This window comes from Myiozetetes cayanensis, unplaced genomic scaffold (assembly GCF_022539395.1).
Source record: "Myiozetetes cayanensis isolate MyiCay16 unplaced genomic scaffold, myiCay2020 scf17, whole genome shotgun sequence".
Lineage (NCBI taxonomy): Eukaryota > Metazoa > Chordata > Aves > Passeriformes > Tyrannidae > Myiozetetes > Myiozetetes cayanensis.
This window is the reverse complement of record NW_026087378.1, coordinates 967,269-995,019: the sequence shown is the minus strand read 5'-3', so window position 1 is coordinate 995,019 and position 27,751 is coordinate 967,269. Positions and strand designations below refer to the sequence as shown.

Genomic DNA, 27,751 nt, shown 5'->3' with positions numbered 1-27,751 from the left:
CCCGTGAATCGCCGATACTGTGCGCACGTGTCGCCCCTGAACGACACACACCCCGTGTGCCCCTCCCAAGCCGCTCCCCAGGGTGCTGCGGGGCGGGCTATCGTGCCGTGTCGTGCCGTGTCCCGTCCCATCCCATCCCATCCCATTCCCGATCCCAATCCCGGTCCCCTCAGGCCGCTCCCGGCCCTGCCGGGACTTCTTCCCGCCCGCAGCTCTCGCGAGACAACGCCGCCGCCGCGTCACGCGCCCCGCGCGCGCGCGCTCTGTGCCTCACTCCTCCGACCGGCCGGCCGCCGTATCCTTCCGCGCGCCACCCCTCCCCCTTCTGGAGAGTTCTGCACGGCGGCCCCGCACGACAAATAGTCCCCCGCCGCTCCCCGTCCCCCTCTCCGCACACACCCCTCCCAACCCCTCCTCCTCCCGCCGGTGCCGCTCAGGCCTCCCCGTTCTGCCCCATCCTGCCCCCTCCGCGCCGGTAACCGGCAGCGCGGCCCGCGGCGGGGGGGGAAGCGGCGGCGGCGGAGTGATCCGCGGCGGGCGGCGCGGAGGCAGCGCATAAAGCGGCGGCGGCGGAGGGAGCGGAGGAGCTGCGGCACCGCTGAGCCTGCGGCCGCCACCGCCCCGACACCGGCCCGGCCCCGCCGCCCCGGGGGGCCCCGGTCCCCTCCCTCCCCTCCGCTCTCTCCGTCCGTTCGTCCCCTCCCCGTTCCCTCCCCGCGCCGCCCCGCCGCCACCACCTCCGCGCTGCTCCTCCTCCTCCCCCCTCCCCTCGCAAATAGTCCCGCGGGCCGCCCCTCCCTCCGCCCGCGCCCCTCCTGCCGCCGCCTCGCGCACACAATGGCGCTGAAGAGAATCCACAAGGTAAGGGCCGCCCGGCCCGGCCCGGCCCGGCCCCGCGCCGCCCGCCTTACATAACCCCGCCGGGGCCCCGCGGCTGCCGCTCCCGGGCTGGGGTCGGGCCCGGCCGCGCCGCGCGGGGCCCGGGCCGGGCGGCAGCGCGGGGGCCGCTCCCGCTTTGTTCGAGGGGGGCCCGGGCCGGGCCCCTCCGGAGCAACGTGGCCCCCCGGGGCCGGGCCGGGGCCGCGAGGGGGCGCCGGTGGCGGGGCCGGGCCGGGCCGGGGTTGGTGCGGGCCCGGCGGCCGCTGCGGTCCCGCGGGGGCCCGGCCCGGCCCGGCCCGGCCCTTCCCCGCGCTGGAAGTTCCGCCGGGCCCTGTCCCTGCGCTCCGGATCGCGGCCCCGAGCGCGGTGAAGCTGTCACACGGCGCTGTGGTTTAGCTCCTCTAATGGAGCTGTGCTACCACCTGAGTCATCCCGCAGGCTCCGAGGGGAAGCGACAGCCTTGCCTTCCCCTCCCTGGAACCCTGCTCCGTGTCCCGGCCTCCTGGGAAAACGCTGCTGCCCAGCTCCCGTGCTGTCTGAAAAGTGTCTGCTTGATCATCAATGTCTTTTACCAGGAAAAAAAAAAAAAGCTCGAGGGTTATCAGAGTCCACTTGTATTTTATTTCTTTAGTGAATTTGTATCCTTTTTCCTGCAAAATGTGTAGCTGTCAGTTTAGAGTCTGTATACAAGGGTCAGGTGTAGAAAATAGCCCTCCCATGGTGTTTCTGCTCTCAGTGACTACTTAAACCTGATTTTTGTGTAGAACCAGCTGCCGACCCCCAAGCTCCCACTGAAGCTGAGTTTGTAGCCCTGTTTGGTTTTGTGTGTGCTGTCGGGTCTGTGTTAACATCTCTGCTTTGCTCTTAGGTTACCTTGGAGGCTTTGTGAAGGTTCATGGTCAGGTTAAAGCTCAGGTGGTGGAGAAGAAAAATGGGAGAGATCTTGAAGCCTTACTTTTGCTCGTGGAATAGGGGGCACTTGGAAGAGGAGGATTTGGAGTGTGGTTTTAGGGTGTTGGATTTTTCCAGCTGAGGGCCCGGTACATAAGGAGTTACATAAGGAAGTTGTGCTCCAGCTGTGTGCTGCTTGTCCGCAGTGTTCTGTCCCTTACTTTAGAGATCCTCAGGGCCCTGTGAGGAGTGTTCCACAGTGCCTGTGGGCTCACAGGTGTTTGGGAAGACTTCTTCTTCTTCCTCCTTGGGAGTGGGTCGATAGACCTGGGAGACAGGGCAGTGGATGCTGAGGGGGGTAAATGTGGCTGGGGGACACACAGGGCTGGTGTGGGGATGGTGAATTCCCTGTCAGGTAACTCGGGAAAGCTGCTTGGTTGTAGTTCAGTGGGAGCTCAGGGTCAGGAGTCAGCGCTCTGAGAGCACTTGTGTTTCCAGGCTGGTTTGTGACAGGAGAGGAGCTGGATGTGTTGAGTCTTTGTTAACGTTGGGTTCTCGTGGAGTGACTCTTCCTGCTGCTTTTCAAGGATGAAGAACCCCGAGGGATAATTGGGATTGTGTGGGGTTATGAGAGTCTTCAGAGCTCCAAAGCAGTGCTGTGTGAGCTCTGCAAAGCACCGAGAGTTCCAGTGGAGTGAGTGTGCTGGTGGCTGTGGAGGAGAGGGAGGTGATGGGGCTGGAGGCAGCATTTCCAGCAGAAAACCTGCGTGGAGGGAAATAAACTTGCCTGTTTTAGCAGCCCAGGTGCTTTAGAAGTTGGCTGGGAGTGGAGCTCCAGGCTGGAAGGAGCACTCTGAGTTGCTGTGGGTGTCTGGCCCTGACTGCTCCAGTAATCATGGCTGGTTGTTTACGCTCTGGCTATTTTAAACCCTGTGGAGAGCTCTCCTATCATCATCTCCGGGTTGTGCTGGGCTCTGGGAGTGTGTGGTGGCCATCCCTGTCAGGATAAGGAGGGGACAGACAGCTACTGACCTTTGCTGTTGCAACTTGTGGCAAGAGCAGGAGACTGCAGAGTGTGGGTCGGGTAGGAATAATGCCGGTGGAGCAGAGCACAGAGACGGCATGGGAGGGAAAACTGCTACTCTGGCTTTTTTTGAGGGTGGGATCAGTCACGGTGTATCCGTGCAGGGCTCAGCCCGGCCACTGGACCTTGCTCTTGGCAGTTTGGGTTTTATACCGAACCACAAAGGCCTTTCTGTGACGCTTTTCCCAAAATTTTTGTGTCCTCGCATGACATAGGCAAGAGAACTTGGAAAGGAGGAGAAAATCCCGAGAGTAAACCTTTGATACAGTGTTACCTGAAATGGCCTCTTGCATGGTGAGCTGCTCTGGGCTGGAAGAGGGGGCAGAACCAGGAGTTTACACTGGGTGAGCTTCATTGTTGCTGGTGTGTGAGGCAGCAGAGGAACCTGCAGGGTCTGTCCCGGCCTGTCCCTGTGGCACAGTTGCTCTTGGGATTGTCCAGAGGCTCGTGCTGGGATAACGTGTGTGCAGGGAGCAGCAGCTGTTCTCTGAGCAGATGCTCCAGAAGAGCTCAGCCTGGGTGAGACCTGCTCTCAGATTGCTGCCCCTGTTACTCACTGCAGTATTTTGGGCAGCGGGGCTCCAAATTCTTGTTTAGGTGTCTTTTGCTGGCCCACAGGCCTGAAAGTGGAAATCTTTTCTTGTGGAACTGTTTGGGGTGTAAGCAGGGCTGCCAGGCAGAGTCCTGAGATAACCGTGAAGTGCAGCAATTTAATAGTTGTTTGTACATAACAATTATCTGTTTTATCGTGGGTAAATTCATAAGAAGGGCAGAGTGAAGCAATCCAGGGGTGGGATGGGAGGGAGACAGGAGGACCAGAGTGAGTGGCTTCCATTTTAAGGTTTAAGCCAAAGCACTTTGGATTCAGCCACGTCCCCATCTGTGTTCCTTATCTGAAGGGAATGCAATACCTATAACTGGATAACTAGGGCAGCGTTTGGAGTTCTTTGAATGGGAGAGCAAGGGAAAGGTTAGCTCATTGTCTTTCCTGGGCTCCCCTGTGTGATCGGCGGCTGAGGGGGAAGGGAAGGCAGCAGCTGTGCCTGAGCCCTGCTCAAGTAAAGTGTTTTCTGTAGCAGAGGAGTGGTGGATTACTGTTGCTCATACTGTAGAGGCCCAAAATCCAGGTAATGCTTCACAGAACTAAGCTCTGACTTCCATCAGTTCCTGCTCAGCTGTGGAGGAGGGTGGTAGTAGTTGCTGTAGTCCTGGAGCCCAGAGCTGCCCGATCTCTAGGGATGCTTAGGCATCGCCTCTGCCAAAAAGAGCCGTGCCCGTGGGTGGGATGTGAGGTCAGTGGTGCTGTTGGTGTTCAGAGCTGTGGTTGTGCTACCTGTGCTGAGTGAACTCGGTGTTATTTCGGTGCTCCCAGTTCTGTACAGCAGCCAGTGGGAGCAACTGGGTTCTTCCGTTGGGCCTGGCTGTGTGCGTGGAGCTGCCAACACAGCCCATCTGTGTCGGAGAGCTTGTGTACAGGGAGGGCTGGGAGGCTTCTCTTAGCTGGAGAGGTGTTTTGATACTCAGACTCTACCCCAGGAGGAAGTTATACATTGCTTTGGTCTTCTTCCTGTGCAGGCTTTGAAAAAAATAAAGAAGGGAAGGTGACAGTTATATCAGAGCATGTTTATAACACGTACCTTGCTGTGCTTTGTGAATCTTTTCATGCTGCTCAGTTACCTCCTGACTTCTGCAGTCTTGGAAGGAGTCAAAGTTGGAGGATCTGAGCCACTTCAAGCGTTGCAAAAGCAGTTTCTGTCAAAAAGGAAGGATTAAAATGCTGCTGTTAATCAGGGTAGCAGCATTAGAATGGCAGATGCTCTGGAATCGTAGTCCAGGCAGGAGAGCCCCCATGGATGTGGCAGGGAATTGGTGGCCTGACCTTGAGAGCACTGCCTGGTGCTGCTGGGTGAGAGGAGCTGAGGGAAATGCCAGGTGGATCCAGGCTCTGGCACCTGGCAGGGAGGTGCTGCTGGCCCAGGGAAGGTGCAGAGGCTGTTCCCACCCTCCTGCCCCATGGGTCCTGCCCAGGGCACTGCCCTCTGTGGTCCTGAGGTGAGGCTGGGTGTGATCCATTCGACTTTGGCCCTCATTCCCTATTGCTTGGCTCTGTTGGGAGCTGGGAACAATTCATGGCTAAGTGGCTGCGAGTTCCTTTTTGGTTACATAAGTCAGGATTTTGTAACATCACCCTACACTGCCTGTTGCTGAAGGGTTCGGGGGCTTCGGGCAAGTAGGCTTGCAAAAGGCAGATGGAAAGCTTGTTTCACTCACAGCAGCAACCTCAGGCAGAAATTAGGTTTATAATCAAGCTAATGGTGTGGTCTCTGATTAAAATACAGTGTGGAAGCAGCTCAAACTGGAGGAGGGTGGAAAGCCCATGGAGTCCAAGCTAAGAGGACTTGGGATACATCTAGTGTTTTGGGGTGGATTTAAGGATCTCTGCTGTGCACCAAATAAAATTGCTGGAGCTGACTGCTAAAGGGTGCTGACTTTTTACTCACCTGATTGGCTTCTTGATGTTGCCAGTTAGGTTGGTTATTCTTACTGAAGGCTGTATTAGCATTAACTTAATCCTTAAAACTAGTCTTCTGGCCAGAGCAGGTTTTACCAGGAATGTGTTAGACTAGGGAGGGATTTGTTGTCTAGAGGAATAAATTTGAACTCCTCTAACAAATGTCTTTGGAGTTTACAATTATAACTTGGAACATGTGCAGGGTTAAACTTTGAGACCTAAACCACTTGGGTTTGGTAGTTCTTTGAAAGCTTCATGCAGTTTGTGAACTCCCTCATTGAGGTGTGTTTTCAAGGCAGTGTACAGGCTCCTGGGAAATAGGAGGAGGGTAGGATGAGGGTAGTGTGGGGCTGAGCAAGGCTGGTGGCACTGGTTTGCTCGTGAGCCCCGAGGCCTCGCTGGCAGCTGATGCCTTTCATGACTCGGGAAGCACAGCTGGGGGGTCTGTGGCATAAGCACGCTCCATCTCCCTTAAAATGCTTTCCTGGAACCCCTGAGTAGGAGTTTGGTTTGTTGGGAACTTTGGAGCGCATTTAAATCTCATTTTGGAGCTTAAACATCAGTTTCTTGTGTGATTTTTATAGTTTTTAGGGTATGTTCTTCATGGATTTAGTTGCAGTAGTTGCATTCAACTTGGCCTTTGGGCAGGACACCTTGAACCTTGCTTTGTGCTGTGCTTCCACTTCCTCATTTTTGCTGAGGGACTCATTAATAGCTGTGAGATGGGTCAGGTTAATGGTAGGATCCACAGCAGTGGGCCCAGCCCTGGGGGTGTTTTGCTGTAGGGCAGATGGCAGAAACTTTAAATTCTGTAGGATGCCTTCAGCTGCAAAGCCAGCTCAGGGTGAGGCAGCCCCTGGGAGCTGAGTAACTCAAACTGGAATTTGATCTAAAGGCTGCTGGAGTCTTCACTTGTAAGCTCCTAAAGCAAAACCTACTTCATGTGCTTAAGGACCAGAAACTAACTGGAGTGGGAACCGGCTTCAGATTTTGTTTTAGTATCACTGTGGTCAGGATCAGGCTTGATCACTTCCTTGATCACAAGGGAATAAAGCAGTTTGGGATCAGATCCGTGCAGGTTTGTAGATGGTACCAGACTGTAACTGAACCCACCACGTGCTATGAGCTCCAGTTTTATGGGAACTCTGGAGTCATTTGTTCAGAATTACACAAACCAGCTGGTTCTCAGTGTCCCTCAGCAACAACATCTGGAAGCCAAGGCCTCGCTGGGTTGGGTGTTGTGCTTTTGCAGTGCCTTGGGAATGCTCAGGAGCCTGCAAAAGGCAAAGTAACCTCTGGGACAGGGCTCTGCAGCAGCTGTGGGTGCTCCTCTGTGTGTGCCTGGATAGATACAGCTCCGCTCCTGTCCTTAAACTTGGCTCTGCAGCTCTGACAAAGGAGTAGTGGGAGTCTTAGAAGCAGCTGGAAGGGAATGGTGTGTTAATGGGATTATCCATGCCCTGCCAGGAAATCCAGTTTGCCTCTCTGGTGGGCAGAGGCAGCTGCTGCCTGCGCTCCAGAGGGGTCTTAAACTTCCTTATTGCTCTCCAGGCTGTTGTTCTACAAAACATGGGAGGTTTTGTCTTGCAGGGGCTTGAAATGGGAGTTGGTGCAAAACTTTTCCAGGCACAAGGAGCTTACGCATTGCTTTTTACACGGATTTTAATCTGTGGTGTTTTCACTCTGTGAATTTATAGAGCAGAACCTGAAATGCCACCTTGTCAGTGAGACGAGTGGTATGAGTGGTTGTTGTAAGTCATGGTTTTCCACTGAGATAATACCCAGGGCTTCAGAAAACCAAAGTATTCCTTTCTGGCTGGAACTGGAGATGTAGAGAACGAAGTAATATTTTGATGAGAAATGAAGTTGCTGCTACCCGACCTTCACTGCTGCCTCTGTTGGAGAGTTACCTTGTGGTCCCACTGTTGTATCCAGTTTGGTGAAGCACTTAGTGCTTTTGGGCAGCAGGATACAGGGGGAGTGTCAGGGCAGCTTTATGTTTATTCTACTAACTGGTAAAGTGTGTGGCCAAGCTCCTGTTTGTAACTATTTCCCCTTTATAGTAGGGAAGCTGCACGTTGTGTGTTAATAAATATAATCCATGGTGGGCTGTGGATTCTTACAGTTGTACCTTCCTAGTCAAGTGGATGCTTTGTATTGATGCCTAAAACAGGATGAGAAGTGGCAAAGAAGATTTTTTACTAAGTGTGTTTGTGGTTTTGAATACCATAGCATTAAATTGTCTTTTCCAGAAAATTAGAGTCCAGTAGCATTTGGAAGTGGACTGTGTTCCATGCAGCTTCAGGAAGAGTTGGTGTATTCCTGGTTTTAAGTTTTCCTGTGGAGACTGGACTCATTGGCTGGACTGACCCTGAGGAAGGTGTGTGTGTAGTGTCTGCACCTTCCTGTGCTGCCCTACAGGGTGTCTCCTGGTTTGCTGCTGCTGGAGCAGCTCCAAAGGGCTTTAAGCCTTCAGAGATGGCACATGGAGCTCTGGAGATGTTCTCTCCACCTTCAGGATGGAGGGGGCTCTTCAGCAGGTGCTGTGTGTGCAGTGCCTGCTCCTGTGCAAGTCTGTGCTGAACCACAAAGTGGAAGAAGCTCAGCAGGAGCTCTGCAAAAGCTCCCATAGACTGGTGAGTCAGGAGGTTTCCAGCTGGGCTCTTCAGCAGTCGGGAGCTCCTGAGAGCTGAACCAAACTTGTGTGTGTGTGTCAGGGAATGTGAAGCTTTGGATCTGCGCTGCATCCAGAGGGGGGATCCCAGAGATATACCTGTTTGATGTAAGGCAGCATTCCAGGGTTGTAACTGGAGAGGGTTTGCTTAGTGGTGGTCTCCTGGTTCCTGGGAAGTGGAAGCTGAAATTCCCAGAGATCATCTGTTCAAGAGCTTAATCACTCACTGCTTGTAAATAACAAAAGGCCATTAAGTGGCAAACCTTTTCCACTCCTGCAATCTGCTTGTCTTAAACATTGTCCTTAAATGTTTTGTCTGCCAAAAGCCTGGTATGGAAACTTCTCTGTGGACTGTTGCTGGGAGGTGAAAAGCTGAACACACAACGGACCGGGGACAGCATGGAAGTGTTTCCTGAGCACTAGATTTAGTTGTAATCCTTGTCTGGTGTGTGTTCAGCTTTCTAGACTGACCCAGGACAGAACAAAGCTGATATGTGTGGGCCTATCATGCAAAGCAGGTCAGTGGCTGAGCCAGAAATGGGGCAGGTAAAGTTTGTCTTTAAAGTTTTACTCTATTTTTGGTTCCCACTAAACATCCACTTCCTGAGAAAATGGCTAATGCGAGTTGCTGGTAACAGTAATTCTCTGAAGTGTGCTAAAATGTTGCTTCAAATTGAAGCTTGATATAATTCAGGAGTGCTGTGAATTACTCAGCCCCCTCAGACTGATAATGGGATTTCTTCAGAGGAAAATTTGACTGACGCAGGCACTGAAAAGTGAGGGTTTCCATTCAGGTCTGTAGGTAGGGAAGGCCTTGTGTTTTATTCCATTTCTCCCCCCGTGGTCACTGATGTGTCTGTGTGGAGGCAAAGCAGCCCCAGGTCACTGGAGCTGTGTGTGCTGCAGGCAGGCTGTGCAGGTGATAAACTGGATCACCAGAGCTGGAGCAGTCTGGGAACTGTTACAGTAGAGGGGATAAAATAAGGCTGATACAGAGAGTTGTTGGATTGAGGCCACCTTATCTCCCTGTGACCTGGGGACAGTGGAGGATATAATACCTTGGTAATGCTGGGACAGCGCAGGCACACCCAGCAGACCCTGTGACGTGGTGAGATTGCTGTGACTCAGGGTCTGGGCAGCCTGCACAGGGCACTGAGGCAGGTGCCAAACGTGGCTCCTGGGTTGAAGATGCAGCTTTACTTTCCAAAATCCTGGCTGTTAGTTTTGTGATGCTGCCAGAGTTGCCACCAGCAGCTTTTTAGCAATAACACGCTAAAACATGTTTTTGAAACGAAATGAACTGAACTCTTCCTGTTTTGTAGGAGTTGAACGATCTGGCACGTGATCCTCCAGCACAGTGTTCAGCAGGGCCTGTCGGGGATGACAGTAAGTATCCTGCTCTCAGCAGACACCTGCACTGTCCCACTTCTTTCCTTCTCAAACAGGATGTCCAGCACCTCAGCAAGGAGAACCTTTCTGTTTCTTCTGGTTAGAGTACCAGATACTGCTCCCCATCCTGATCCAAAATTTGTTGCTCTTCTGTATCCCTTTAACACCTTCCTTGTGTATCACTGATGCTACTCCCACTCTATTAATTGGACAGCTCAATGAACATCTTAAATTACACCTTTTGAGTTAACTGTTCTGGAATTTTGGGTGGTGTTAGGAAACCTCTGTGGCCAAACCAGCAAGCACCTGCCCACAGCTTTCTGCACTTGGATATCTAAACTGTACGTGGTGTAGTCATGTGTTCTTGTAGGACTAAAACAAACTACTCCTAAGACTTCTGCTGGTACAGCAAGGTCAGGGCTAGCTCTGTTTTACACAGCAGTTAGGTAATACTGCCTTTTCTTTTTTTTTTTTAAAGAGTTATATGTAGTCCTTGGGGTTCAGAGGTTACAACGTGATTAGAAGGGAAATGTTGATAAATTACAACTTGAATCATGAAGTAATGTTAGTTGGGTTTGGTTGGTTTTGGTTTTGTTTTTTTTTAATTTATAGGCAGGATTTCACTCCACTTGGAATACTTCTTGTGGCTTTCTCAATAAGCAAAACCAGAATGTCCAAACCCTGCTGTCATGACTTAACTTGTGGCCTGACTGGGACATGGGTTCTTAGGGAGGAGGTGCAGGAGAAGCATCCTTAAATCATACACTTATCAGGAACCGTAGTGACAGTGAAAGGGGGAATAACTTCTTACTGAGAGTAGGTTTAGGTTCAATACTGGGAAGAAATCCTTCCCTGTGATGGTGGGGAGGCCCTGGCACAGGTTGCCCAGAGAAGCTGCCTCAACCCTGGAAGTGTCCAAGGCCAGGCTGGATGGGGCTTGGAGCAACCTGGGCTAGTGGAAGGTGTCCCTGCCCATGGCAGGGGGTGCAACAAGATAATCCTAATGGTCCCTTCCAACCCAAACCATTCTGACTCTGGGTTTGTAATGTGTGCCCAGATCAGTGTGCCCTGCCAGCTCCTGGTAAGGGACAGCCTCAGACAGCCTCTTTGACCTCCACATCAGCTGGTGTTTGCTGTGCCAGGCTGTTCACCTGAGGTGTGATTTGCAGTTGTTCTGTCCTTTTTGAAGCTCAAGGAGGTGTGTTAGGCAGGAAAAAAAGCAGCTCTTTAAAATCCTACCCTGACTTTTTTTTATCTAATGTTGATTTATAGTAAGAAGATCAACTGTTACCTTGTGCCTGTATTTTGGCCCAGGGAGGGGAGGACAGGATACATCGTGTGACTTCACTTCAGGGTGTTTATGTGGCTGGTTCTTACATTAGTTCTAAGTGGTGTTCCCCAGTCTGCTTGCATTAGAATCATGGAATATCCTGAGTTGGAAGGGACCCACAGGGATCATCCAGTCCAACTCCTGGCCCAGGCCAGAACACCCCAACAATCCCACCCTGTCCCTGAGAGCGTTGTCCAACACTCCTGGAGCTCTGGCAGCCTTGGGGCTGTGCCCACTGCCCTGGGGAGCCTGTTCAGTGCCAACCACCCTCTGGGGAAGAACCTTTTCCTGAGATCCAACCTGACCCTCCCCTGACACAACTTCAGGCCATTATTAGCTGTGAATAAGGCACCTTAACTGATGCCCTGTACATTGTGGTGGTTTTCTGTGAGGGCCTTTAACCTGCAGCAGTTCTGCAAGTTGTACCATCTTCTTCATTTTCACCAGAAAGTGTAAAATTATACTTGACTATTTTTTTAATAGCAACGTTAACCTTTTGTCATAGCTTACGTGAGCAAGATCAGTAGGATGCTTGCAGAGAGACAAGAACACTTGCAAATCCAGCTTTTCAATGTGGTCTGTCACTTATGTCCTGTCAGCAAAGCATCCGAGCTCCTGAGAGAGGGGATATTTAAGTATGGAAACCCTCCAGCTGTGTGCTGAGAGCTCTGAGCTCAGGTATCCTTTCTGAAAGGAAAAAACTAGCTACCAAGATCTTTCTGAATCATTTCTGAACCATTCAGCAGTTCTGAAGTGTATAGAAACTTCCACATTCCTACAGAAATGTAGGGCTAGGTTGAAAAAAAACCCACTTGAAACCTGAGAATGAAAATACTGAAATTAGTGGGGGTGTTGCTGTTCAGCAGAACTTTCAAACAAGTGGAAGCTCAGCTTGATTTTGAGAGTGTTTAGCAGTGGGGTCAAGCTTTTAGTGACTTCACAACTTATTTCTGCTCTCCAAATAGTATTTCAAAGAGGTTTGTAGTTTCATGGAAAAGAAATGACTAAGATGGAGAGCCAGGCTGAGGCTTTTATTCCCTTAAATTAGCAAGTGTGATTTGTGCCATGATAAACTGCTTTGTGGTTTCCAAAGCCTTATCAAAGGTGATGACGATTGTCTGGCAGAGGAGAGGTGGAAAGTTACTGCTGAGCACAGAAAGCTTTAAATTACTAAAAGTTCTTCTTGTGCCACCTTTCTGAAGGACCCCTAATGAAAGACTTCAGTTACTGAGAGCAGCAGTTTGGGGGGGGTGTAAGTGGGGTAGCAGTGGCAGCAGCAGACAGGTGCCTTCTCCCAGATCCCTGTGCTCCAGGTGTGCCTCGGCTGCCTTGTCAGAGCGACATTTCCTGGAGTTCGGGACATGCTGTTCTTGCAAAGTGCTCTCCTGTGGCTACTCCAGCTGATACAAATCTGTCCCCAGCTATAAGCTTCTCATCCCTGTAGTTCATAAACTTTGGGAAGTGAAGAGCTGTTCCTGCCTTGTTAACTGTAGGAGTGGGATTTTCTTGGCAATGTAGTTTTAGCCCTTTTCCACCCACCTCTGGGCTGTGTTTTGGAAATGTGCTTGGGACTGGATGACATTGGTGTGCTTGCAGTGGCTTAGCTATTCCAGACATGCACCTGTGCTTAGCTACTGAAAGTCAGCAGCCCCCTTCCTTTGTAAATACATTTTTAGGGGTGATTTCAAAGGAAAGAATCAATTGGAATAAGCCATGCATGAGCAAATCTATCTTGTCGTTCATCAGGCTTGTCCTGGATATTGTGAGGATCTAAAGCTTAGGTTAAACAAGCACTTTGCTTGGGTCTGGGGTGGGAGCTCTCACAAAGTTAAGATTCGCTGTGGAAATGTTTTTCTTTCTGGTTTCTTGTTGGGTTTAAGAAAATAGATGGTTATTTGAGCTTCTTTTTTCAGTGGTGCCTTTCTGTGCTCCAGTGACTCCCACCAGCATCCACTGGTGCCTGTGAGATTTTTGATGGTTTTGCTGTGACTGGCCACAATCTTCCCTGTGGGGTTCCTGCTCCCCCTTTGTCCTCTGCTCCAGGTTTCTCCCTGTCCAGCTGCAGGTGATAGGCACTTCCTGGGAAGCTGTCTGAACCCCTTGGAAAGGGGGGGATGCTACATATGGACATGGAGCTGCTGTTGTGGTTTCCTGGCTCTGCATTGAATGTATTTTCTCAGAGGCTGCTGCATCCAAGCCCCTGAGAGAGGGGATATTTAAGTAGGGAAATCCATTTATATGCTGAGGGCTCTAAGCTCAGGTATCCTTTCTAAAAGGAAAAAATTAGCTGCCAAGATCATTCTGAATCAGTTCTGAGCTGTTCACCAGTGTTGAACTGTATAGAAACTTCCACATTGCTACAGAAATGTAAGACTAGATTAAAACAAACCTGCTCCAACCCAACTCTCATTTCCTCTGGCCTTGCAGGGCTGTTCCCACTTTGCTTTTTTCCTCCTTCCTTGTATGAGATCATTCCCAGCTGTAATGCCTGTACCATGTGTAATTTAAAAACTGCTCATGCTAGATTAGAACAGGTAACACCACTCCTAACTTCTGGCCCAGGCAGTCTTGACAGCCATCGACACCACACAGCTGCTGGTGGCTTCATCTTGTGCCTGGAAGACTTCCCTTGCAACAACTGGAGTCACCTCCAGCTCCCCAGTCTGAAGGTGCCATGTAGCTGACATCCACGCTGAGGGGAGCTTCCATGGTCCTATTTCCCCAAATATTTGTGCTCTTTGCACAGGCACTGGAGCCTTTGGAGATGCAGGAACTCTGAGAACTCCGTAATGTGCCCCATACAGATTATCAGCTTGGATTGTTTTCCTTTCCAGCATAACATTCTTCACAAGTCCTCTGTATGACCAGATTCATGTTCTCTTGGACAGATGCATGTGAGTGAGGATTAGCTTTTGTCCACTTGACAATCCACAATCTTGAGGCCTCTGTGGAGACCAGGCTTAAAAGTTCAGTGAGGATAGCACTGGCTTAAATTACCTCTGTATGTGTGGTGTACACAGAGCTTGGGCTTGTTCTCAGGGCCCTGAGAGGAGAGCAGGTTTGAGTTCATCATGTACCTTTTGTTCTCACAGGGCAGTCGTGGAAACTTGATTCAGCTGCTTCAGCAGAGACAACAGAGTTTAAACTCACACTTGTGAATCTGAAAAGTTGCCTGGGACTGTCTGGATTTTTATTGTCACAGGATTTTTGCAGGGCACACGTGTGGTACCACAGCAATCCCGGGCTGTGGAGCATTGAGTACTTTGCCCTGTGTCTGTTTAATTCCTTGGCTCCCTTCCCTGCAGCCTTTCAGAAGGCTTTGTTTTGAAAATAGACTTTTCTGTGCTGCTTTGTCTGGAAGAAAGTAAGATCATTACTTGAGCTTCTCCAAACTGAAGTAAATCTCTCTCTTTTTCAGTGTTCCATTGGCAAGCTACAATAATGGGACCAGTAAGTATGAGAGAATTGATGCTCATGGCTTTTTATGATGGGTTGTCTTGTAATGACTCCTCAAGCTGCAATGATTCTTTCTCATTAACAGAACGACAGTCCCTATCAAGGTGGAGTATTTTTCTTGACAATTCACTTCCCAACAGATTATCCCTTCAAACCACCTAAGGTGAGTGGCTTCTACCGTAAATCCATCCTTACCATGTGGTCTGATGTGTATGTTTGTGAGCCTACACTGAAAATTTTCCTTCTTCTGCAGGTTGCATTTACAACAAGAATCTATCATCCAAATATTAACAGTAATGGCAGCATTTGTCTTGATATTCTACGATCACAGTGGTCCCCAGCACTAACTATTTCAAAAGGTACCTCCAATGCTCATTTTAATTTTACTCTGCTGAAATGAAGTACTGGTTTGGGCTGTAAAAACTGCTGCATTCCTGCTGGCATCAACCATTTCTGTGGTCACTGCTGCAGTCCTGTGACCCTGCACAGAGCTTGCAGCCAATTCCTGAGTGCAGGATGCTGGGACATCCCCCTTCCCTGTGGCACAGGGAGACTCCCCAGCTCTGCCAGTGGATCAGATAAGTCCTGCTACACTGAGTACATACTCCTGCCACCTCACCTCAGACTCTGAACACTGACACTAGGCTTAATTTTATATGTTTTTAGTTAATGATAATGAAAGACTTTAATGTTCAAAATAAACACCAAGTAAAATATGTAAGGGAGCAGCTGTAGTTTTTTAGAAGTTATAGACTTGTCTAATTGTTTGTCGTTTTAAAAGATCCTTTGTCAAGGAAACATCATAACTCCATGCTGGTAGCTTTTAAACAAAGCTTTCAATGACATGCACTACTAAAGCATGTTATAAAACTTAACTAGCTTGCACTATCTTGACTTTATTTAGTTAAAAATATCTTGGACCCTGTGAACTGAGTGGTTAGCTTGGAATGTATCCTTTGCCTGGTAAAGCAGTATTCATATTCAATATAAATACAAGGCTTCAAAGGCTTGAAAAAAGACTCAGGCTGGAATTTTATTGATTTTCCTGGCCAACGAAGCTGTAGACTTACAAACTGTAGATCAAGTGTGTAGGTCTAGCCGTGGCTATTTAGGAATATTTTGGGCCTACCCTGTGCATGGCCCAGGTCTTGACTCCTCTGCGTTGTGGCTTCCCAGTGTCCTTGTGCTCAAACGCTGCAGTTGCCGTGCTGATGACATTATTCTTCACATCGTGTCCCTGCTCTGAGGCTTTCCTGTGCCCTGTCCTTCTCCCCAGCTCTGGGATGTTTCTGGGCAATTTTTATTTTAGGCAGGTGATTCCTGGTACATCCCTTGGACGTCATCACTGTCTCCCTTTCCCTGAGCCCACAGAAGTTCTCACCTTCTCTGTCCAGCTAAAAGGCATTTGTAGGAACAGTTGGAAAGGCAAAACAATATCTCCTTGTCTCTTGTCAGAAGTGAATTTGCTCGTGCACGAGACTGAAAGTCTTTGTTGTGAGTTAAAAGAACGGAAGAAATGGTGTCAGTAAAGGGAAGATGATTGTCAGGTTGCTGTAATTTCCTTACAAGTGCTCTCAATCAGTACTGGCTGCTCCTGGAAGCACCAAGTTAGAACCAAGCACTGACATCTGTTCTGGTTTGATTTAATTGCTGTGTAACTGGGCAGAATGTGTGTTGTTTTAGGGAGTCTAAAGTGGCCATATGGGCAGTGGGGTGATAGACAGCACGCTTGAAAATACTGGGAGATGGACTGGAATTGGCACAGTTGGGAAAAGATGGGGCAAGAATTCACAAGGCTGATTAAGGGCAACAGTGGACTGAAAATACATCCTAATGTTAATTTTGCTGCCCAAATACATTTGCAGTATGCTTTAGCATCTCTTTCTGTTTTCTGCTTTGGACTCCTTTTTTTCTTACCCTTTTCAAACTGTATCCTGCTGTCTCAGCTGGAGTTCAGTGGGCTCAGGCTGGTTGTTCTGTGTCACTATGTCCCTCCCACTGCCCCTGTGAGTGCCCTGCTGTAGTTCTGATCGCTTCTCACTCACTGCAGGGGAGTTCACTCAGTGCCCAAACTCTGCTGCACGAGCACAGCATCCATACAGCACTAACAGGGGAGAAAACCTTGTTCCCAGTGCCCTTGGGGTACATTTATTGAAGGAATTAAAGCAGCCAAGCAAATCCTTACAGGTGACTTCATAGAGACTGGGAATACTTTCCTCAGAATCACAGAAAGCAGAGCTCAGCTTCAGAAGCAAAGACCTGATGTTCCCATCTTGAACAAGTGTAAAGGAATTGCACAAAGGCAACTTGAGTCTTTGAGGACTGAAATCTTGTGTTCAGTCAGGTTAGAACGTGTCATGACAAACTTTGAGGCTGTTTCAGCTCTCTGGTGACTGATCAGCCTCATCGAAGAATGGATGTGTTCCTAGCAGGAAAAGCTGTTGGATTAGGTAACTCAGAGTGAATAACAAGACTTTAAGACATTCAGCAATAAGCTCACATCCCTTCCAAAGCAGCAATTTAGTATTTGTATTGTGGATTTCTTAGAGTATTTCCTAAATCATGCCACCCTTTAAGTGGGATGCCACTGGGAGCAAGCTGTTTGAATTGAAAATCTGTAAGCAGATAACTAGAGCACAGCTGAAAAAAAAAAAGTGCTTTCTACTGATTGAGAAATCTGGAAATACTAGGAACAGTCCTTCTAGGAAAGAGCTTATCAGGCACAGCTTCCTCCTGAGGCAGCTGGGAGGCAGCACTGTCAGCAGGCTTGGCGTTATGTTGCAGTTAATGTGTGGTACATGAACATGTTTTACACCTTAACCTCCAAGGAGGGAGGGGAAGGGGTGTGCAGGGACTTCCTTTGCATTTAAACTGCCCCTTTTTGGTGAAAAGACAGTGATAAATCTAGTCAGTGGTAGTTCATCATCCCAGTTTGGTGGTGAAGGGTCTTGGCCCCTCACACTCTGGAGCCCTCTGTAAGCAACTTGATAAAGTGATAGTGGCTGTGACAGGTGATTGGCATCTTGGGGTTTGTTCTGTCCCTCCTAGAATTGTTAAAACACGTTCTGAAGGCTTGGGAGAACAACAGTGAGTGTTTTAGTAGAAAGTGGCTTGCTTGTATTAGTAATTCTGAACTCAGTGTTGCTTATACAACAAGTGGAGAATAAATCATCTCAAAATACTCTTAACCACTCCTTGGTGGGCAGTTTGAACTCCAAAGCTTAAGCAGAATGTGTAGGCTGAAATTAAAAACATTATCTCCAAGAGTGTATAAATAAGAATCCCTGTTGCCTGAAACAGGAGAATGAAATATTTTAACACAATTACAGCTGTTCCCAGCCATTTCTGTGGGAGGGAAAAACGTGCTTTCTCTTGAACTTGGCAAGTGGGTGTGCAAGAGTTAATCTTGAAGTACTTCTGCAGTGAAAGTCAGGCAGCTCACTCTGTCCTGTCCCACTTCTCCCCATGTTTAGTAAGTAATGACTCATGGAGCCTGTCTGGGTGTGCTGGAGGGGCAGTGAGTAACTTCAGCCTCATTCATGGCAGAGTTCAGCTCCCCTGTCCAACCTTCCATGCCCAGTGTGCTGTGAATTTTCTGTGCTGCTACTCTTCAAGAATTGCTTTAGTGAGGCTTCCTGTGTGGGATTTCCCAAGTGCCCAGTGACCTAAATGAACTGGACCTTCACAGTGCAGTTTTAAAAACTGGCAACTTGGTTTCTAATCATCTTCTTGGCTTTTTGGTTTGCCTCTTGTAGTGCTTACCCAAATAACTGGGGGTGGCTCTGTCACAGAGTGTGGGTGTGACATGATGTGCTGAGTTGGGGCTCTAAGGGAAATGCCCATTTTTGCTTTTTAACTCTCAAAACTGTGGTTTAACCACTTGTGCAATTTTCCAGGTGTTGCTCCAAGGAAGTTTGTACTATGAGGAGTGTGGCTGGCAGGTGGAAGGGTGTGATCCTTCCCCTCTGCTTGGCACTGGTGAGGCTGGATCTGGAGCACATATCCAGTGCTCCCCAGACAGGAGGTCATGGATGTACTGGAGGGAGCCCAGTGAGGGGCCATGAATGCCATGGAGGGACTGGAGCATCTCCCATTGGGGGGTAGGCTGGGAACTGGGACTGTTCAGCCTGCAGGAGACAAAGCTTGGGGGGATCTTATCAGTGTCTATAAATACTTGAAGGGAGGGTACAGAGGTGACAGAACCAGACTGTTCTCAGTGGTGCCCAGAGACAGGGCATGAACTGAAGGCCGGGAGGGTCCCTCTGAACAGCAGAAAACACCTCTTTGTGTTTTATTTTTACTGTGAGGATGCTGAGCACCAGCACAGGTTGCCTTGGGATCTCCTCCCTCTGAGATACTCAAAAGCCACCTGGACACAGTCATGGCCAACCTGCCTTAGGTGGCCCTGCTTGAGCAGGGGGCTGGACAAGATGATCTCCAGAGATCCTTTTCAACCTCAACCAGTCTGTGATACACTGGGCAACACTTAACTTTTCTTCTTTTGTCACCAGAAATTGTTGAACTGACTTAGCAGGAATTCAAGTTGCTTTGAAGCCAGAAGTTTAAACTGCTCAGATTTAAAGGTACACTTCCTGTAGGGCTGGGGAAGAGGCTGGAGGAGTTGGAAATGGGACTGTGGTTAAGAAATAGGATTTAACTGGAGCAGAGTCTGAAGCTCTTTTAATTTATTTGAATGCATCTCGCCTGTTCACAGTGAGGAGCCACTCATTTGAAGCTGTTGGACAGTGATGTTTTCAGTGTGTTTAAAGTTAAAAGCTTAATGTTTGTCTGTGCTGGTAAAACTCTTTGACAGCTGTGTGCCTTAGAAGTTTCAAGAGTCTGGGACCTGAAACTCCAAAGTAGTGATTGTACAAGAGAATGTTGCTTTCAGGAGTCAGGTTTCTTCCTGATTTTGAGGAACAGAGGTGGAAGTAGCAGTGGGCCTTGATGTGGAGGCTGCCAGGCATCAGTGAAAGGAGCTGGTGGGAGAAGCAGGACAGCTGGATGAACCCCCCAACATGGAATTCAGAATTCCTCAGCAGTGTTGTGTCCAAGGCTCATATTTCTGCTGGCAAAGGTGTTTCACAATCAATTAAACCTGAGCTGACAAACTGTTAGTTTCATATTCAGAGACTTTGCTGGATCAGGAGGCACAGCATTGTCTCCTGGTCTCCAGGAGGTGACAAATGGCTTTCCATAGGAAGACCTTCTGGGCACAGTGTTCATCACTCCCCTGGGACAGCAGGTGGGGTGGGCTGATGCCATTGCTGGGAACTGTGATGGCCAGGAATCAATGCTTCCCTGTGTTATCCAACTGTTCTGTGTCAGTGCATGACCTTTTTGATTATAAGGTGATCCTGAGGCTGTGTGTGACTGCAGCCAAGACCGAGAGCTGAGTAAGTGTCATCCTGCTGTCCTGACAGTCTGGCATGCACAGCAACCATCTCAGCACTTTCCTGGTACTTTGCACCAACAAAGGGTTTGTTAAGTAGTCTCTGTGCTTGCTTAGAGATGGACCCTTGTTCCTGGATGGATTTTAAACTGGCTCCTCTTTGGAGGGCAGTAACTGCACCAAGCTGCTGTTGGATCAGAACACACCAGTCGTTTCCTCTGGATAGCTTCATTACCTTGGAAAAATTGGTGTTTTCATCTCCCTGCTGTGATTCAGCTGGAGATTTCCATTGCTCCTCAGTTGCTTTTCCTTACCCTGAAGTGTCCCATGGATGAGTGCTTTACAGGAGCAGGTTTGTTTGGAATTCCAGCTAGACTTGAAGAGCAGTATCTGTAGTGGCTGGTACCCTGTCAGAGATGGCTGGAGTGGTGGATATTAGACCAGTCAGGCTTTGCAGACAAAGTGAATCATCTGGGGGTTGTGTTTGGAAGATGAGGAAGTGAAGATCAACTGCTTTTAAGAGTCTCTTCACCTCTGAGTTCCAGGAAGTGTAAAATGCCTCTTAAATTTGGATGAGCCAACAGATGTTCCAGTAGGGCTTTAGATTGTGTTCCACACTGCTCATTTGGCTACTGCTGGAAGGACCCGAGGAGAGCTGATGTCATGGGTTGTCCTGAGCTGCTTCATGGCAGAGGAACCTCAGCCATGGAATTTACATGTGGAATTTGCATCTTACCCACACCTTCAGTCTGAGGTGGGGCAGAAGCAGGAGGGTGGTGGGCTGGCCTGGGTGGTGTGAGAGCACAGCAGCTGCTGAGGTGAGGTGGATCATGCAGTGCTGAACTGTAGCTGATCCTGCTGACAATCTGTCCAGGGCAGGATTTCTTTCCTGGAGAAAGACTGTGCTTGAACTTCAGAGTGTTTTGTGCTTTGTAAAGGCAAGTCTTGCAGGGGGAGCTCGGATGCCGTTTGTGCTGCGTTACACTGCAGACTACCCTGCATGTTACTCAAGCAGTTTAATATTAAGTGCTCAGTGATCGTTCTGCCTGATGAGGGTGCATTTCCCTCACTGCTCTGTGGGGAAGCTAAGCCTATTTTTAGAACCACTTTGTTGTCAGCCTGTTTGAGTTTGGTTCTCCCAGTCCCTCGGTATTGAGAAGTACTTGGTCTGTGCTAGCAGGAACCACACTGAAGAATAAGTTGCATTTGTTGTCTGCAGAGATAGATGGGGAGCACAGCTGAAGGGTTGGAGGTCAATAGGCTGCCTGGTGGGTGAAATAAAACAAAACAAACCCAATTTTGAAGTGAAAGGAAGCTTTAAATTGACAGTGGTTCTAAGTTGCTTAATGTTCTGCTGCAGACTGGGCAACTCTGACAGCTAAGAGTGAAGAGGTGAGAAATAATTCTTTACAGAGTTGTTTCAAGGGATGAATCAATGGCAAGTAAAATTTATTTTGCAGTTACTGACAAAAATCCAGACTTGAATTCAAGGAGTGCACACTTGTGGTACACCCCTTCCATTGGGAGACTCCAAGAGATGCTGTCAAGCTGATAATGCTTTGCCTGTGGTCATGCAGGATGTGTAGGACAAGGTGTAAAAATGTCACTTACCTGCCTTGTGTAGTTATTCAGCTTGATTCTCTGGTTACAAACTTTTTGGGAACTCTTTTTATTGTCTCCTACTAATAGTGTAGTCATTTGAGTGGTAGACTGTCAAGGCTTTGCTATGCAGTTCATTGCTGTAATACTTGATTGCTGAGGAGGGTGGTCTGGTGAGTCTCTAATTCCATAGTGTTGGTTTAATTAGTTACTCTGATACACAACTGACATATTTGATTGCTTCCTCTTTACCCTTGCACTTGAAACTTGGAGAAGGTGCCATTTCCAAGGGTTTTTCCGTAGTGGTCTGCAGGCTCCTTATGCTGGTTGGTCTAAAATGTGTATATGTGAAATGTTCTAGTGGAAAATCTCAAGAGAAACTTCCTGAATTGATTTGGACAAATAGCTGGGTTCAGCAGGATATTAAAATTACACCAGTTTAGATAACTGGTTAAAAATGCTCTTCTTGCTGGGGCTGTACAGATAAAAAGGGAATGATGGGAAGTCAGCAGCAAGAACAAGTATAATGAGAATAGTTTGGATTAATGAAGACTTAAAAAAGCAAAGCAGATGAATGTGGTAGTGCAGCTTGAAGCCAAATGATTCTGTCCATTTTTATTCAGTGTTTTTGGAGTGATGCTGAACAGTGAAGTGCTGAGTGTTGGGAAGAGGAGTGATAGGGTGGGCTGAGAGCACTGGCCAGATCTGCAGTGTGGTTCTGAGCCATTGTGTTCAGAATAGTCCTTTGGTTTTTAAAGCCTGTGGTAAGATAAAACTTGAGGGAACAGTTACAACAGTTGACCAGAAAACTTGGATTGGATTTCCTGCTGTGTCTGGTGAAGGCAGGGGACAGGTTTGAGCTGTCTCACTCATCCTACAGCTGAAGAAACTCAAGTGATCAGAGCAGTGGAGTCTGACAGACAGAAAGGAATGAGCTACAAGAAAATTGCTGGAGAAACAGCTGTTTTGAGGCTGAACTGACTGGGAGCAGCTGGATGTGTCAAAGAGTTCTATTACTGAACTCTTTACTCAGTGTATGTGGGGGAAAGGAGCTGGTGCTGCAGCTGTACTACAGGTGCTACATGTGCTTTGTCCCTTGCTGAGGGACAGCACTTCAGGACTAGTTGCATCTACGACCTCCCTCACGCTCTGAAGTTGTTCTGAGAGGGAGCTCAATAAATAGCCCAAATGTCAATTATGATAGAGGATAATGAAGCCCTTAACTCTCTCGCAAGTGTACAGTAGAAAACTGGGAAAAGGAAAACTGCTCTTTATTCTAGAACCAAAAATGTGTTCACTTAAATCAAGGCCACTTTTTTACCACACTTCCCCTAAATGCTTTGAACTTGAAATTGAGAATTGATTAGTGAAGGGTCTACAGAAACGGGGAGAAAGCTGAACTAAGTGGCTTTCTGTGTTTCTGGTGCTCACACCACCAAGCAGCACCCTCAGTTCAGACATGGGGAAGCTTTCACTTTTGTCCCACTTGGAAAAAACCCTCCCTTTCTAAGAAATATCAGATCTGTTTCCCTCTTCTCTCTGGAGGGTGGGGAGGCCCTGGCACAGGTTGTCCAGAGAAGCTGTGGCTGCCCTGTCCCTGGAAGTGTTCAAGGCCAGGTTGGATGGGGGTTGGAGCAACCTGGGCTAGTGAAAGGTGTCCCTGCCCCTTGCAGGGGGTGGAACCAGCTGAGCTTTAAGGTCCTTTCCAACCCAAACCGTTCTGTGATCTGTTTTGTGGCCTTTATTTTAACCCATCTTAACTCCTTTGTTGTTTTTGTGGGGCTATGTGCTGTTTCCTTTCACTTTTCATGGATAGCTGCCTCCTGCAAGTGATGGAAATTGGAGCAGATTTGTGTTTTAGTGTCTTCAAACTCCTCACTCTTGTCATCTCCTGCTCGCTCGGAGGCTGCACTGTGACAACTGCGCGTCGCTGCAATTGGTGAAGGGACATATGGAGTGGCACTGTTTGATCCAAACAGGCGGAGAGAAGGGAATGTTTGGCATTTCTGGGAGGGGGGCAACATGTCCCTGCCGTGCCTGGCGTAGTGTTGTCCCAATGTGCTCTGCTTGTAACTCACTGCCTTCCCCTCTCCTCTCTGGTGTGAACGTAGGAATGTCCGTGCGCTATTTGTGGCTTTGCAGCAGTCTCCTGGCTCCTTGTATGGATGAGGGTTGTCACTCAGCCGAGCAGGATGTGGCCTCTGGGATATAGGCACTATATATTTAGAGTGGAACACTCAAGTTCCAGGGCTCTGGGGTTGGGAGCAGTGCAGGGAGCTGGGTGTTCTCGGGTCATTTTGGATATGACACTACACTTAATCCATCTCAGTCTTCCTGATGCTTGGAAAATAATTGGGTAAAGCCTCTTAGTTCTCTGCAAGACTGGTATATTTTTAAACAGATCTTCAAGGCCAGGTTGGATGGGACTTGGAGCAACCTGGTCTAGTGGAAGTTGTCCCTGCCTGTGGCAGGGGGTTGGAATGATGAGCTTTGAAGTCCCTTCCAACCCAAACCATTCTGTGATTCTTAAGTAGCTGTGAACAGCCCTTTCTGACCTCATCTCAGCTGGATTTGTCTGCTGTTTGACTTTTGATTAGTGCAACTCCAGGTCATTTAACAGTGAGGTGTCTGGTTTAGGGAAAAGCTGAATTTCAGGTGCAAAAGCAGGGATGTCTTCCCAGAATGCTCTTGGATGTGGGTTCAGGTAGACACGGCTGCTGCTGGACACACCTGTCCAGGAGGTTACTCCTTGTGACACTGTGGTCATGAGAAGTTGTGTAGTTCACTGGTAAGGAATTCTGTTCAGAATCACTCAGCTGATGTACCTGGGATTACTGCTCCTTGGGAATTTTAAATAAATACTGCTGATGCTACTGGCTGGAGGGGAAGGAAGGGCGTGGACTGGCCTGTGCAGGTGTCCTCAGCTGCACTGAAACTAATTGTGTCTCTCTTCTCTCCCCAGTACTTTTGTCCATCTGTTCTCTGTTGTGTGATCCCAATCCAGATGATCCTTTAGTGCCTGAGATTGCACGGATCTACAAAACAGATAGAGAAAAGTGAGTATGGAAGCCAAAAAAACTGTGGCATTTGACAGGGCAGAGTCCACACTTACACACTAAAGGGGAACTGAAAGGCTCCACTTCTTGGAAAAGAGTGAAAAGGCAAATCAGAGCTCTGACTGTGGTCTTTTTAGAGGTGTTTTTGTTTTTTCCTGGGATCTGTAGTGCCACTCTCTGAGCTGCTTTAATCCCACATAGCCAGCAGAGGGAGAGCAAGTTACTCCAACGGGAGAATATTCCGTGGCAGCTCTGGGTCTGGAATCATACAAAGAAATAACAAAAACTCCTTGTTTCTCCTTCACTTGACAACGCAAGGGAAGAACAAGTGGTGGAGAGGTTGGGGTAGGAGGACTCCCAAGCTTCTGTACAGAGAAGCTTTAGTGCTATTGAGCACTTTAACAGCTTAATGACCATTGTAAACACTTCCTACCTCTCCGTTCCCTCCCAGATCTGGTCAGGGGAGGGAAAATGATCCAAAAATTTGCTTTGTCTACTGCCTACTTGAGGAGCAGTGTTAGAGAAGTTCATGCATCCTTGTTTTTGAGAGCTGCAAGAGCAGCAGCACCTGTTTGGAGATGCAGTGAACACTGACTGTCTGCACTTACAGTATGCAGGACTCCTTTTTTTTTTTTTTTTTTTTTTTTCTCCAGAAATAGGGAAATAAATTTTGGGCTTAACCATAAACTTGCTGCTTGAGTAGTCTCTGAGCAGTGATGGGAAGGAGAGAGTTAGGAGTGGATTTTCAGATTCTTTAAGCTAAAGAATGTTGTCTATGGACTAAATTCCAACACAAACCAACTTGGCGTGCATAACTATAGGGCAATTCTGGCTGTAAGTGTCTTATTCTTTTAATTCTGTAGAATAAGAACAGCTTGTTGTCAGAGAGAAGCTTTCATCAGTGCAGTTAATCACACAACTGCTTTGTTTTACACAAGTGTCCTGTGATTCCTCTGGCTGTGAAGGGTGTTTGGGTGCAAAAGCCACGGAGGGGTTTGGAATTGTTGTGCCTTCAGAACAAAACCAGTTCTGATGGACAAATCACTGTGTCCTGACAGTCATCAAAAAATGGCACTGTCAAATATGTAGGAAGGAACGGGGCTGTTGGGGTTGGACAGATGAGCTGATGGCAGGTGTTTGGTTTAACTTTGAGGGGAAGAAGGAGATGGGAGGGACACATTAATCTATTCCACAATGTCCAAATGAAACCTTACAGCAAGTTTTCCCAGGGATGCAGCAGATGTGGGTTGGGGGAGGCACAGGTAAAGCCCTCAGCCCTATTCTAGCTCTGTGTTATGGCTCCAGTCACAGATCTCATACTCCTGTTGTAAACACGACCAGGTATTTCTTTTCCATGAAGCACCCTGGGCTCTCCTGTTCCCCCTGTTTGCTCAGTGTTCAATTTTGCTCTTAAATGTTACAAATTGATGACAGTGTGTACTGTAGAGAGTGTGAGTTGATGCCATGTGTAGACTGGACTGCTGGAGCTGGAATGCTGTGCAGATGCCACGTTAAGTCAATCCTCTTTTTATACATACAGGTACAACAGAATAGCTCGGGAATGGACTCAGAAGTATGCGATGTAATTAAAGAAATTATTGGATAACCTCTACAAATAAAGATAGGGGAACTCTGAAAGAGAAAGTCCTTTTGATTTCCATTTGACTGCTTTCTATGAGCCCACGCCTCATCTTCCCCTGTGCACATGTTTACCTGATACAGCAGTGCTGCGTGTTGTACATACTTGGAACAACAAACTAGAAATACTGTATTTCCCCGTACCAACATTGACTCCTAGCAGAGAAGTGTGTGTGTGAAAAGCTGGTTCTTCAGTCATAACTTTGTGAGCCTAAAAGCATTCCTTGCTGAGTTAAATTGGGTGATCAGATGGGAATGGGAAAGGTCCTGGTGGTTCTCAGATTTCTTAGGGACAGTGTTGCTGATCCATGAAGGATTTTAAGCGGAATCCTTTTAAACTCATAACAGTTATGAAAAGCAAGGTGAAGAACTTGAAGCTGTTTCTGTATTCATTTTATTCTGAAGGACCTACACCTTAGGTAAATGTTATGACCAATGAGAAACTGTACCCACATCCTGTGTTTAAGGTCTAAGTTTAACCGGTCACCATTTAAATGGATTGGAGCTATTAGTGCATCAAGTGATGTTGATTTGTTTCAACTCTCTCCCTCCCTTCATACTTTTTTTGGTTTGTATGTGGTTTCTCAGTTAATACCTAGCTAATAGCTCTTATTTTTTCTTAAGTTTTTTAACTGCTTAGGTCTTTCTGGATGTAAGGGTAAAAAAAAAAAAAAAATCCATTTGACAGAAAACTTGTGTGTATTTAAAGACCCAACTGCTCCCCTGGAGCTTGTACGTTCAAGAATGATTAATCTGTGTAATAAACTGATTACTACAGTCATTACATATAACTTTGTGTGAATAGGCTTTTAATTTTCAGAGCAGTTTGTTACAGGCTTAAACTAACGGTGGATTTCTCTTTAAAAAAAAAAAAAACAAACAAAAACAAACAAACCAACTTTTGGGTTGAAGTCGTGAAGCAGTTTGGTTTGCATCACACAAGGCACCTGAAGAGGCAAACAGGAGCTTGAGCACTTAGATGAAATCAGGATGTGTAGTGTGCCAGGAACTTGACTGTTAAACCAAATAAGCAGTTTACTAAATGCGAATCAGAGTGACATTTTACAAAGCCTGATGGTATTACTCCCACTTGCATGGGACCTAACACAATGCATATGTACTGTAGGTAAGTGAAACCTTATGTAACTAAAAAAAAAAAATGGATGTAAAAGGGTAAAAAAATGAAAAAAAAAACCTACCAAACACATCAGCACAAACTTTCATAAAATGTAGCTTTTACATAATTACTTTGCACTAAACATTTGCAAATGTTCATACAGTTTTAAATTGTACTTGTATGTGTCTTTTTTTTTTTTTTTTTTTTTTTTTGGAACAAAGTCTTCACTTGAATCTAGTGAAAAAAAAAGACAAAAATGTAGTTTGAAACTTTTCTTTGTATACAAGTGTATTTGCCAGCATCGTTGGTGTGACAGTAGGTGAGTCTGCAAGTTTATCTCCTCTTAGTAGAATTGTAACCCAAGCCATCGGGCAGGAGAGGCTGGAGCCGCTGGCTCTCCGGCCACAGGGTCTGTCCCAGCCATTCCCAAATGCATCTTGACACTCTTGCACAAACGAGGAATAAATGTCCACTGCTTTTGGTCTAAACCTGTTCCGCTTGTCTCATCTCTCGGTGTGTCCGCAGCGCTGCAGGACGTGTGACCCTCGTGCAGGGAGCTGTGTCCCTCTCCAGAGGCACCAGGAACGCTGCTCTCCTGGCCTGGGGACGGAGTGGCTTCACTGGAAACGATGTGGAGCACGTGTGTCCTGGCTGAGGGGTGACAGCTCCAGGGGAGGGGGAGAGGTTGGTGTGCAGGGCTGTGAGCCTGGGGTCTGGTCACCCTCAGCTCTTGG

General features: G+C 47.9%; 1 protein-coding gene across 1 annotated transcript; it reads left to right on the top strand.

Moving 5' to 3' along the window:
- The first annotated feature begins 670 nt into the window (after positions 1-670).
- Positions 671-27,505, top strand: UBE2D2 (ubiquitin conjugating enzyme E2 D2). Its single transcript, XM_050312059.1, has 7 exons — positions 671-861; positions 9,363-9,426; positions 14,178-14,209; positions 14,301-14,378; positions 14,469-14,574; positions 24,169-24,262; positions 25,803-27,505. Exons 1-7 carry the CDS (start codon positions 838-840, stop codon positions 25,846-25,848), a joined length of 444 nt encoding a protein of 147 aa, XP_050168016.1. The 5' UTR covers positions 671-837; the 3' UTR covers positions 25,849-27,505.
- Positions 27,506-27,751: the final 246 nt, after the last annotated feature.